At 36.1% G+C, this 13,277-nt stretch overlaps 2 protein-coding genes across 4 annotated transcripts in view; one reads left to right on the forward strand and one right to left on the reverse strand.

Moving 5' to 3' along the window:
• Window positions 1–5,881, reverse strand: part of HEMK1 (HemK methyltransferase family member 1) — a 123,592-nt gene extending 117,711 nt beyond the window's left edge. For both annotated transcript variants that reach the window (XM_053721108.1, XM_053721109.1), the window contains exons 1-2: window positions 5,836–5,881; window positions 1,887–2,090 (exon numbers count right to left, since the gene is read on the reverse strand). In XM_053721108.1, the coding sequence (XP_053577083.1) occupies window positions 1,887–2,087 (201 nt within the window). In that variant the 5' untranslated portion in view covers window positions 2,088–2,090; window positions 5,836–5,881. The remainder of the gene's footprint in view (window positions 1–1,886; window positions 2,091–5,835) is intronic.
• A 504-nt stretch (window positions 5,882–6,385) lies between these two features.
• Window positions 6,386–13,277, forward strand: part of C7H3orf18 (chromosome 7 C3orf18 homolog) — a 30,831-nt gene continuing 23,939 nt past the window's right edge. Inside the window, exons 1-2 of one of the 2 annotated variants that reach the window (XM_053689022.1) lie at window positions 6,386–6,519; window positions 8,723–8,949. In XM_053689022.1, coding sequence (XP_053544997.1) covers window positions 8,776–8,949 — 174 coding nt within the window. In that variant the 5' untranslated portion in view covers window positions 6,386–6,519; window positions 8,723–8,775. The remainder of the gene's footprint in view (window positions 6,520–8,722; window positions 8,950–13,277) is intronic. The other variant, XM_053689021.1, reaches the window with a different exon arrangement.

Genomic DNA, 13,277 nt, shown 5'->3' on the forward strand with positions numbered 1-13,277 from the left:
AGTACGTGTGCCGCTGCCTCTGTGAGTATATCCTGCACACAGGGGGGGGGGCTCTTGGCCCATTGTTCTGACGATATTGTTTTATGTTTGGCGCCTCTCTTTTTTTCTTCCTATCTCACCAAATGTGTCCAGCTAGCTCCCAGTAGTGCACTGCTCCAATGGTGCTAGCGCCTTGAGACCCTCACGGGTGATTAGTTTGCGCTCTATAAGTACTCGATAGATAGATAGAACAACTATATATTTCATTTCTATGCAGAGGTTAAACACAGTTTCCTGCACGCAACAGTGGAAAATTAAAATGCTCTTACAGAGTATTTTCTTTTATGCACTTTTATTTCCTTTTAAAGGGACAGTCTACTTGATTTTTTTATTGTTTAAAAAAAAAAAAATTATATATATATATATATACCGTATGTAACGCCTTTATTACCCATTCCACAGCTTTGGACAACAAAAAATGTTATATTAATATACTTTATAACCTCTAAATTTCTGACTGTTTCTAATCCTCTGCAGGCCACCTCTTATCTCAGTGCATTTTATTCACTTTATTCACAGCTAGTTCATGTGTACCATATTATAGATAATATTCTGCTCACGCTTGTGGAGTTACTTATGAGCCAGCCCTGATTGGCTAAAATGCAAGTCTGTCAAAGGAGCTGAAATAAGGGGGCAGTTTGCAGAGGCTTAGATACAAGGTAATCACAGAGGTAAAATGTGTATTTCTATAACTGTGTTGGTTATGCAAAACTGGGGAATGGATAATAAAAGGAATTATCTATCTTTTTAAACAATAACAATTTTCAAGTAGACTGTCCCTTTAAGGGGCATGGAAGTGATATGCTAATGTATCGCATGCCGTCCACTAACGAAACGCTAATAACTAAAAAAAAAAGTACAAATGCTCATGCACTTTTTATCTAAATTACATTTTATATACTGTATATTTATGGTTTTGCAGGTAAGGAATTAAATGGAAAGTAAAGTCATTGATCTAATAGCAGAAGTGTATGCATCTAAAGCATTCTATTTTCCACTTAAAGGGGTTCAGATTCAGTGTACATAAAAAAAAAAAATCCAATGTACTTCTATTATCAAATTGACTTTGTTCTTATGGAATTCTTTGTTGAATAGTTATCTAGCTAGGTAGCGTGCACATTTCTGGAGCAGAACATGACAGGAAATACTACTGCTACCCACTGTTCTAGCAAATATATAACAGTTATAAAACGGCTGCGATATAATGCTTCACTGGTCACATGCCCACTCCTAAAATGGATAACATTCTTGCAATACTGCTGCCCTATAGTGCTCCAGAAATGGGCCAGCTCCTAAGAATACGTGTCTGCTTTTAAAAAAAAGATACCAAGAGACTGAAAAAAATGATTAATAGAAATAAATTAGAAAGTTGCTTAAAACTGTATGTTCTATCTGAATTGTTGTTTGTGAATTGTATTAAGTGTCTTTTAATGTTATATTCTTTGGCAACACAAATTGATTCTTTGCAAATAAGGCCAGTTTGACACCCCTGCTTTAACCCCTTAAGGACCAGCGATGTACTTCGCTGGTCTTTTAATGGGGTTTGCATTACTAATAGTGCGGTCTCGCCACTGGATTTCCGGTGACCAGAAGGGTGGAGGGAGGGTATAATAGCGTGGTCCCGCCCCTGAGGGTATAATAGAGTGGTCCCGCCCCTGAGGGTATAATAGCGTGGTCCCGCTGCTTGCGGCGTGACCCACGCAATTATTAGCAAGGAAAACCTTAATGACCTGCAACGTTAAGGGGTTAACCATGCTTTCAAGACTCTGTATAAGACTCTACCACAACTGTAATACTAGGTCTATCACATTATAGGTCTTCTGTTGTATATAACACAATGCACTCACCATCTTAACTCCCAATGCATGTGATATAATGATTTCACTGGATTCTCTCGCCTCTGGAACACCATTGGCTTCAAAAACCTTCTGCCAGTGCCAAACAAGTTCACCAGTTGTCATCGAGCTTGTCCCCAACCTCACGCATGGCACAACGGTGTGAGTGACTTTCTTAAAAAACCTGCTCAGTGCAACGGGTGACAACTGCATTATCTGTGAAAGCCAACAAGCAAGTCACTGGGAGCAACAAGGCACAGAGGTAAAGGAATGTGGGTGAGGGGTGTAAATAATTATAGAAATGAAATGATAGAGACTGTCAAGAAAGGGAGATAAAACAAACAGAATGCGGAAAAGAAAAAAAGATGACTGAAAGTGAAGTGAAAGTCGGGTGTACAATAGAGAGAATGTTTAACTGGAAAAAAAAATTACAATTATTCAAACTGTAAAGTGAATGAGAAATGAGTGACAAGGGACAAGGAAACGAGGGACATAAACATTTTTTGCTTCCATGATTCAGATAAAGCCTACCGTTTTAAACAACTTTCCAATTTACATCTATTATCAAATCCGCTTCATTCTCTTGGTATCCTTTGTTGAAGAAGCAGAAACACACTACTACAGGAAGCTAGCTGAACACATCACGTGAGCAAAGGACAAGAGGCAAATATGTGCAGCCACCAATCATGTGTTAGTTCTAAGAAGAAGAGCATTGCTGCTGATGAGCCTCCCTAGGTATGCTTTTCAATAAAGGGCACCAAAGGAACTAAACAAATTGGATAATATATAGCAAGCATATCATTTTTTCTAAAGAGCTGTAACTTTTTATGAGCTGTGGAAATAATTCCCTTTACACGCCATAAACTACCTCTGATCTCTGTCACCCTATATAGGGTTGTAATAGGTTCTATTGATGGAATTTTGGAGTATATGATTATTTCATAAAACTATTATTCAGAACATTTACTGCAGCAGATCCCATCCCCATGTATTTTGTAAACACCACAAAATAATGTCATAGAGCAGAGCTCGACAAACCTAGGGGCCAGGGAGTTACTGGCTCCTATAATTTTACCCCTGGTGATTCTCTATATCTATATACAAATACCAGTGTCTGGCTACTAAAAGTATGTCTGGTTCCCAAATATTCTTACTGGCTCCTACATTTTGAACATATGTGTTAACCACTGTCATAGAGTACAAATGGCTATGTGGCAACTAGGAAAATGTAAGTTATGTATTATTTTTCTTATAATGTACTTGTAAAGCACCATAATATACTACAATACAGTGTCCTCAACAACAAATGGTGCCAGTCAGGTGGCATTATGGAGTAGCTGGGTGGGGGCAGAGTATACTTTACAATATTATATTTTCTGTTATCTATACATGTTACTTAAAGGGACATGAAACTCAAATTTTCTTTCATGATTCAGCAAGAAAATACGATTTCAAACAACTTTCCAATTTACTTATTTTGTCTAATTTGCTTCATTCTCTTGGTATCCTTTGTTGAAGATGGTTTAGCTACCAATCAGCAAGTGCTAACCTGGTTCTGAACCAAAAATGGGCTGGTTCTTATGCTTTTCTTTAACCTTAAAGGGACAGTCAACACCAGCATGTTTGTTGTTTAAAAAGATAGATAATCCCTTTATTACCCATTCCCCAGTTTTGCATAACCAACACAGTTATATTAATATACTTTTTATCTCTGTGATTACCTTGTATCTAAGCCTCTGCAGACTGCCCACTTATTTCAGTTCATTTGACAAACTTGTACTTTAGCCAATCAGTACTCACTCCTCTGTAAATTCATGTGCATGAGCTCAATGTTATCTATATGAAACACATGAACTAATGCCCTCTAGTGGTGAAAAACTGGCAAAATGCTTTCAGATTAGAGGCGCCTTCAAGGTCTAAGAAATTAGCATATGAACCTCCTAGGTTTAGCTTTTAACTATGAATACCAAGAGAACAAAGCAAAATTGGTGATAAAAGTAAATTGGAAAGTTGTTTAAAATGACATGCCCTATTTGAATCATGAACTTTTTTGGGGACTTGACTGTCTCTTTAAGCTTACATTCCTGCTTTTTCAAATAAAGATAACAAGAGAGAACAAAGAAAATTGATAATAGGAGTAAATTAGAAAGTTGCTTAAAATTGCTGCTCTATTTGAATCATGAAATAAAAAATTTGGGTTTAGTATCTCTTTAATTAAAAGTAATACTCTGCCTCTGCTGAAGCGTCCCTCCACAAGACATGACAGTTTGGTAGCGAGGGGACCTGTGGATGGACACTTCAGCAGTAGAGTATATTGTGAGCATGCACCTTTACTCTATATAAAAGCTAGTGTTACAGCTTCCCATTGGCTGTAGCTATGCTTCAGGAATAGTAACAGTGGCAGTTGAGAGGGGAGGTAAATGAGTAAGGCAAGTGAGAGTAAACAAGGTTTGAGTTTTAAAAGTTTTATTTCTTTCAGGATCTGTAAGATATTAGTTTTAGTTAAAGGGATAGAAAGAATAAAATTGAATTCTTCGACTTTCAATTTTAAACAGAAGTATTTTTATAACATATTTACCATTAGAAAAAATGCTTCTAGTAAGAGTTATTAGTACAGGGTCAACGGTATATGCACATATGCTACGTGTGACAAGAGGATCAAGATTCAAACACCATACCTGCTCAGAGAGCTGGCAGTGGCGTGTATTTTATCAGTGAAGACTTAAAGGGCCATAATACAGAAATGTTTAAACACTTGAAAGTGATGCAGCATAGCTGTAAAAAGCTGACTAGAAAATATCACCTGAACATCTCTATGCAAAAAAGGAAGATATTTTACCTCAAAAGTTCCTCAGTAGCTACATCCCATTGTAAAGGATTTCTAAGCAGCAAATTAGTATGTTTGTCCCGGGACAGCTGAAAGGATGAGCCTCGTGCACTCTCATGTTATTTACCTATTCAGTGTAACAGTGAAATCTCATGAGATCACAGTAAAAGAGTTCATGACCTTAGCACTGCTGATGCTGATTGGCTGCTGTTCATTTCATTATTTTTTTTACTTGCAGCTGGGAGCAGGTGAAGTATAACTTTTTACACAGAACTTACTCTGCTGAGCTGAGGAGATTGTGAGGTAAAATATCTTCCTTTTTTACATAGAGATGCTCAGGTGATATTTTCCTGTCAGTGTTTTACAGTTATACTGCATCAGTTTCAAGTGATTTAGCATATGAGTATTATTTCCCTTTAATTTGGGTTATACAAACCACTGCTTACTGAGAAGGTGTAGTGTTTGAATGCTGGTGCATAGGGCACTGTCAGCATATATGTGTATGCTGCTTAAAGGGACATAAAACCCAAATGTCTTATTTCATGATTTAGATGGAGCATGCAATTTTAAACAACTTTCCAATTTACTTTGATAATATAATTTGCTCCATTCTCTTGATATCTAAATAGGCTCAGTAGCTGCTGATTGGTGGCTGCACATAGATGCCTTGTGTGATTGGCTGACCCGTGTGCATTGCTATTTCTTCAACAAAGGATATATAAAGAATGAAGCAAATTAGATAATAGAAGTAAACTGGCATGTTGTTTAAAATGGTATTCTCTATCTCAATTATGAAAGAAACATTTTGAGTTTCATGTCCCTTTAAAAATAGTAATAACTTTTACTAGAAGCATTTTTGGTACTGGAACTATATTGCAAAAATGTTTCTATTTAAAATTGAAATGCACCCATGCACGTTACTTTTTATGACCTTTGTATCCTTTTAATGCTAGTTTTAATTGGACCAGACTAGTCTCCTTTTAACCCCTTTTCATATATTTTTTAACTGTTATCCATTCATATCCATCCCAGAAAAAAAGCAGAGTATCCTTTCCATTTAATCACTATTTTAATAAATATTACACACTAAGTGTGACAGGTACATTAAGGTAGGAAATAGCAGCAACACACTACCTGCCAATGAAAAGATTACCGCAAACCTTTGGTTACACAAAGTCATGCTGCTTCCTGTGTGTTGTGCTAATGAACCCCTCCGCCAACATAAACACATAAATATCAGTTCCTATTACCTACAAGGCAGACCTATAGTTTAATGCACTACAGCAATGTAACTGCTATAATATCCAAACAGTTCTTACGTACCGCTGCTTCTCTAATACCTATACATGTGTATACATGTGTACATCGCGACCCGAGCGTTCAGTTTGTAAAGTAATGTTGCCCATACTAAAAAAAAAAAGTCGACTGAAACTATATAATCAAAAGCAAAGCGCTAACAATAAAGATGGTTGCCCCCTACATCAATCATTTGCTATCATGCAACCCATTTTAAAGATGGCTTCCAAGGAAACACTTGAGGTACCTACCGATATCACGTGACTCCCCCAGGGTGATTACTTCATACCCATATCGTCTTGATTGACAGCTAGCTGAGCCAAAGAGTATCGCAATAGGTCATTCCTGTAAGCCTATCAAAAAGGGGTACTGTCTGACAGGGGGCGGGGTTTTAGCATCCTGTAACAGGAGAAGCACCTGATACCCCAGGAAGACACCCCCGGGGTAGATATCCTAGAATTGCCCACGGGAGAGAGTGAGCTGCTGGTCTGACTGACAAGTTCCAGGTGAGGTGTCTCCAAGGTGCGTGAGCTTTTTATGGCTGTGTGTATGAAATACAGTACAGTATATAAATAAAATGTAGTGTGATATATGTATATTGTGTAACTAATATGAGGCAGTGAGTGTGCACATGCATTCCTATAGTTTATTTATCATTTATTTGTTTTATCTTTAAAATGCTCAAATATATTTCCCCTATGTATACTTTAGAACTGGGCATAAATCCCACAGTATGTTAAAGGGACATACTACTCATTTGTATATTGTGGTGTATATGGAAGAGCAGCAGTTAAAGGGGCACGTGACCCAAAATGTTTCATGATTAAGATAAGGCATGTGATTTTCTAATTTACTTATTTTCTTCAATCTGTTGGTATCTTTTGTTGAAAAAGCAGGGACCTAAGCTCAGGAGCGTGCATATGTCTGGAGCATTATATAGCAGTAGTTTAGCAAGAATGTTATCCATTTGCAAGAGAACTAGATGGCAGCACTATTTCCTGTCATGTAGCTTTTCAGATGACTACCTAGGTATCTCTTCAACAGATAATATTATGGGAACAAAGCATAATTGATAATAAAAGTAAATTGGAAACGTTTTTAAAATGATATGCTCTGTCTGAATCACAAAAGAAAATGTTTGGGTTTCATGTCCCCTTTAAACATTACAATTCTCTGTGCACATTATATATGAAGTAATAGCTATTCAACTGTAAATATCTATTGCCAGTGATGGATAACATCAATTCCACAAAAAGCTTTATTTATTCAGCACAGGAACATTTCATAAAACAAAGCTGTGTAACGCTTATTGAAATATTCTCTTTCGGTGGAGTTTTTTGGGTACAAAATTTGGGTTAAAGGGACATTAAACTTTTAAAAAGCATAGAAATGAGGAAATTAAACACCCACCCCATGTTATTTAATTATATAATGCTATTTGATAGGGGAATTTAAAGTGATAATAAAATCTTGCGTTTGTGAAACTCTAGGATTTACCAGTGGAACAAATAAAGGAGACTTTCAGTCATGAGGTATAAACTACTTTATGTGGAAAGTTCCTTTATTCGTCTGCAACGTTTGCCACACTGAGCACCTCAGGCCCTCCGCAGCAGAACTCTATTTTATCACTGAGGTGATTTTAGCCTATAGCGTGCTAGCTATCCGGCATAGTGCCAGCTGGCCCGCGCGGCTATTGGCTAAGAGGTGTAAACATCACCTCATTAAAAAAATAGCATTCTGCCGTGGGCTGCCTGAGGTGCTCAGAGCTTTCAGCATGAAGTATTTTATACTTCATGACTGAAAGTCCCCTCTATTTGTTGCACTGGTAAATCCTAGCGTTTCACACATGCTAGGATTTACTATCACTTTAATTCTGCAATTTCCAGACTATTTTAATATTTCATTGGGAGCTTAAAGGGACATACAGGCAGAATAATAATCACGCTAAGGCTAGAACATTTAGTTACACTGTTGTGTGAAAGGCAGCACAGGACCTGCAGTGTTCTTCTGGTCCTGAGCTAAACATGGCTACTGAACCAATTAGGGATGGCATATGTCTGTAGCTATCAATCACTGGCTGTGTTCAGTTCTGGAGCAGATTTGTATTGATGATCTTTGTAGGGTTTAAATCCGCTCAAGTGACAAAGCAGTTCTAAAATACACAGGCACATTAAAATATAGTATTACATATTTTTTATATTTCTTTAAAAATGTACTGTACCGTAACATTGTATCCCCTTTATTATATTCCCAATGATCCACTATACATTCTGGAGTGTATTAAATTGTTTGCTAACTATGCCTTTACTTTTATTTTGCCATTTTAAATAGCTGGTTTTGCCTGTTGAATACCGTTGTATGTAAACAGGAGAGAGGATGGGAGAGTGAGAGCTTTTGTTTGCTGAACTATTAGGCTTTGTGTATAAAGAGATAACAAGACCAAGTCTGCTGTTTCTGAAGGGTCAGCCCATTTAAATAGGTGATTGTTTCAGTAAGTAAAAACATCTACTTAAAATTCAAAAATAAACACAATGGATATTTTTCTTACATTTAATACTCTTTAGCATTATTGATGCCCGGGGGACCTGAGACTGATTCAGGCTATTTTATATTCCATATAATACCTCCTGTAACTTCTAAGTAGATACTTTCTATAAGTATATGATGTTATGATATACATTGTATTTACAGTCATGTATTGAAGGATTTGTTTTCCCTTCTACAGAGTGGCTGCGGGATGTGCGTCTTGGTGTCCCGGTTTCTGGGGATACCACAGACATGAGTAACGGGACTGTGAAATTGCCGTTATATGTGGGAGTCACAGGGGAGCCTGGTGTGGTTACTGCCCCCTATAATGGCACCAAGGGGGCAGAGTCCAGCGAAACTTCTACCATGAGCACCTGGCTGCTCTCACTTGGCATCGTCACTGTGATTGGACTGGCTGTGGCAATGGTGTGTGACATCTTTTGTGTGCCACAAAGTAAAGAGTTGATCTGCACTGACATATAGTGTATCACTATTTGTATCTCAACCATACACTGTATACACAGACTGCATGAATACAATTCATACACACGTACACATTATTTGTATAGCGCATGCACACACAACTTTACATAGTTTGCATGTATACAGAACTTATATACTTATAGTTTGCATACATACCTCTTCTACACAATATTCATGTTGATTTGCCAGCAGTATACAGCATACATACTGTAAATAACTTCTGTACACAGGCAATTGGCAGTGTTCTCCCCAGGACCATTTTTGTAGGTGCTCCACTTAGCTGATTTTACTGACCATCCGGCTAAAATTTAAACTAATATTAAGTTACAATTGGCTAATATCAAAATTTTTCAATGTTTTATTGCACACATTAAATACATTTATGTTAAATTATGCAATAGATGTGTGCTCTGGATAGCATCAAATAATATAATATTAGAAAGTGTTACACTGCCCCCACCTGGCTACATTATAATACTGCACACCTGGCAAGATTTTCTGTGGATAACACTGAATTTGTATACAACAACTCCTATATAAACACATGAGTTTACTCTGACATGCATGACATACACCGTAAGTAATCCTAAACATAAGTAAGGGATACTGCTCTATCTGAAACATGCCAGTTTAATTTTGACTTTCCTATCCCTTCAATGCTTCTAAAATATTGACCTCTATTTAGCCATCATTGATGTAAATGCGTCATAACTCACTCATTGTGCAGGAAACAGGTCGCTGTTCACACGAATGCTCAGATAACACATATGTGTTTTATATTTGTTAGAATCCTAAAAACATGCTTTATATGTGGTATAGATTCTTTACAAGTATGGAAAGATAACTCCAGTACACAGCTTACACAAGGTCTACGCAGTGCAAGTGAGCATATAGAATATCTTTACACTGTAGTTATGTATTTAACTCTTATAAACAGGGGGGGGGGGGAAGCATAACTCATACAACAGAAAAAACTATACTAGGCCTGCACCGATACCTTTATTTTAAGACCGAGTGCAAGTACCGATACTTTTTTTTTTTTTTCTTCAAATACTCGCCGATACCAATTACTGATACTTTTTTTTTTTTTTTTGGATGTCATGTTTCTCAAGCACAATACAGACATGATTTAAGATAGCTTATTTATAATTATGAAGAAATGTAACTCAAAAGACATTATGGAATAATAAAACCGTTTTATTTGCTTGCTGTCACAAAGTTGTAAAAACTCGAAGAAATTTCACAGAACATGTTTTTATATATATATATATATATATATATAAAAATATTACAATAAAATATATTAATAATAACAACAATACATAACATATGTAAAATCACATCCAACCAAAAGTGCAATACAGTTAAAAATATAACAGTGCACTGTTTAATCATGGGGAACATCTATGGGGTAGATTACATTGACTGGTAAGCTTTACCAATGCTCTCATTACATGTCCAACTCCATTAAAGTCTATGGAGTTGGAAATGTGAACAGAGCATTGGTAAAGCTTACCAATCAAATGTAATCTAGTCCTAATAATTGTAGGATGAGTGTTCATAGGAATTAACTTAATATGTCCAATGAATATTCTTCCTTCAATTATATAAGCTCAGGATGTTCCTCAGAGTATAGTATGTTTTGAGCATAATTGTGCAAGATGAGAACTAGCAGTATAGCAGGCAATCTAGCAATTAGAATACATTTTTCAAAAGTTAGTGGCAAGTTCTTTTTAAGGAACAGAAGCATCTCTGCATGTTCAGCTATGTCTGTTTCTTTTATCAGTAAGGACGTTTGACGCTAAGCTGAACAGTCTTTCACTGTTCACACTACTGCATGGGGAAGAAAGATATTTTTGGGCCACTAAATCTCAGTTTATTAACTGCCCAGTACTTCAGGGGTTTGTCTGAATGAGGTACAGTGATCTCTCTCCGGCAGGCTTCCAGCTGTATAGCAGCTTTTGGAGCACTGCTCTCAGGCCTACAATAATACAAATAACAGCAATTTTTATTGGCAGAACAGAAGTGAATAATTTTTTATTTAATTCTCTACTGCAGCTTAAAATGAAATGCGAACATGAAGTTAGAAAAGACGAAACAAGATGGCGTATGGGTAAGATCTAAGATCTGGAGGTATCGGTTTAAGTATCGGTGCATTTGCACGAGTACAAGTACTTGGTATTGGTACCGATACTGGTATCGGTGCATCCCTAAACTATACACATTTTGTTATATATATATATATATATATATATATATATATATATATATATATATATATATATATATATATATATGTGTGTGTGTTTGAAGATGTATACACAGCTTCATGTTGACCAAGAACATACAGTTTACACGTATAATTCGCTAGCATGCATCTTGTACTGGGCAAGTACAAATTCACAATTCCTATGCAAACCATTCACTAATATACAAAGTCTAAACAGGCTCATACACAAATCCTATACAAAGTGAAATTAAAGGGACATAAAACCCAAAATTGATGCTTTCATGATTCAGATAGAACATAACATTTTAAGCAAATTTCCAATTTTCTTCTTTTATGAAATGCTCTTCGTTTTCTTGTTATCCTTTGTTGAAAAGCAGGGATGTAAGCTCAGGAGAGTGCACGTGTCTGGAGCGCTATATGGGAGCAGTCTTGCAACATTGTTATACATTAGAAAAATCACTAGGTAGCCGCACTATTTCCTGTCATTTATTGCTTTAGGCATATGTACGCTACCTATCTAGATAGCTCTTCAACAAAGAATAACATGAGAACGCAGCAAATTTGATATCAGAAGTAAATTAAAAAAGTTTTTTTTAACCCCTTAAGGACCAGACCATGTTTCAATTTCTTGCCCTTAAAGGGACATTATACACTCATTTTTTCTTTGCATAAATGTTTTGTAGATGATCTATTTATATAGCCCATAAAGTTTTATTTTAAAATAAATGTATAGTTTTGCTTATTTTTAAATAACATTGCTCTGATTTTCAAACTCCTAACCAAGCCCCAAAGTTTTATGTGAATACTGTCAGCTACCTTCTCCAGCTTGCTCCTGTTTGTGTAAAGGGTCTTTTCATATGCAAAAGAAGTCGGGAGTGTCTTATTTGCCACTTGCAGTGGGCTTTCCAGCTACCTTTTCAACAGAGCCAAAATGACAGCTTCTAAGTAAGTTTTTAAACAGTTTTATACTGGATTTTTATATAAGTATCTGTGCATCTTATTCTTTATAGTAGTGTCTATTACATGCAGTTATATGAAAATGAGTGTATACTGTCCCTTTAAGGACCAGGGCTATTTTTACATTTCTGCTGTGTTTATGTTTAGCTGTACTCATTTACTGTCCCCACACATATTATATACCGTTTTTCTCGCCATCAAAAGATGCCAATATTTTTATCATATCTTATTATTTACTATAAAAAAACTTTTTTTATAAAATATGAGGAGAAAATTAAAAAAAACACACTTTTACTAACTTTGACCCCCAAAATCAACACCTCTACAACCACCAAAAAAACACCCATTCTAAATAGTTTCTAAATTTTGTCCTGCGTTTAGAAATACCCAATGTTTACATGTTCTTTGCTTTTTTTTGCAAGTTATAGGGCAATAAGTACAAGTAACACTTTGCTATTTCCAAACCATTTTTTTTCTTTTCAAAATTAGCGATAGTTACATTGTGACACTAATATCTATCAGGAATCCCTGAATATCCCTTGACGTGTGTGTGTATATATATATATATATATATATATATATATATATATATATATATATATATATATATAATTTTTAGTACACAACCCAAAGTATTGATCTAGTTCCATTTTGGTAAATTTCATGCCACCATTGTACCGCCAAATGCAATCAAATAAAAAAATTTCACAAACTTTAGGTTTCTCACTGAAATCATTTACAAACAGCTTGTGCTATTATGGCAAAAATGGTTGTAAATGCTTTTCTGGGATCCCTTTTGTTCAGAAATAGCAGACATATATGGCTTTGACATTGATTTTTGGTAATTAGAAGGCCGCTTATTGCCGTTACGCACCACACTTGTATTATGCCCAGCAGTGAAGGGGTTACTTAGGTAGCTTGTAGGGTTAATTATAGCTTTAGTGTAGAGATCAGCCTCACCCCTGATCCCTCCCTGACCCCTCTCAAACAGCGCTCTTCCCTCCCCCACCTCAAAATTGTCACTGCCCATCTTAAGTACTGGCAGAAAGTCTGCCAGTATAAAAATAAAGGTGTTTTTGTTTTG

This window comes from Bombina bombina, chromosome 7, assembly GCF_027579735.1.
Source record: "Bombina bombina isolate aBomBom1 chromosome 7, aBomBom1.pri, whole genome shotgun sequence".
Taxonomy (NCBI): Eukaryota; Metazoa; Chordata; class Amphibia; order Anura; family Bombinatoridae; genus Bombina; species Bombina bombina.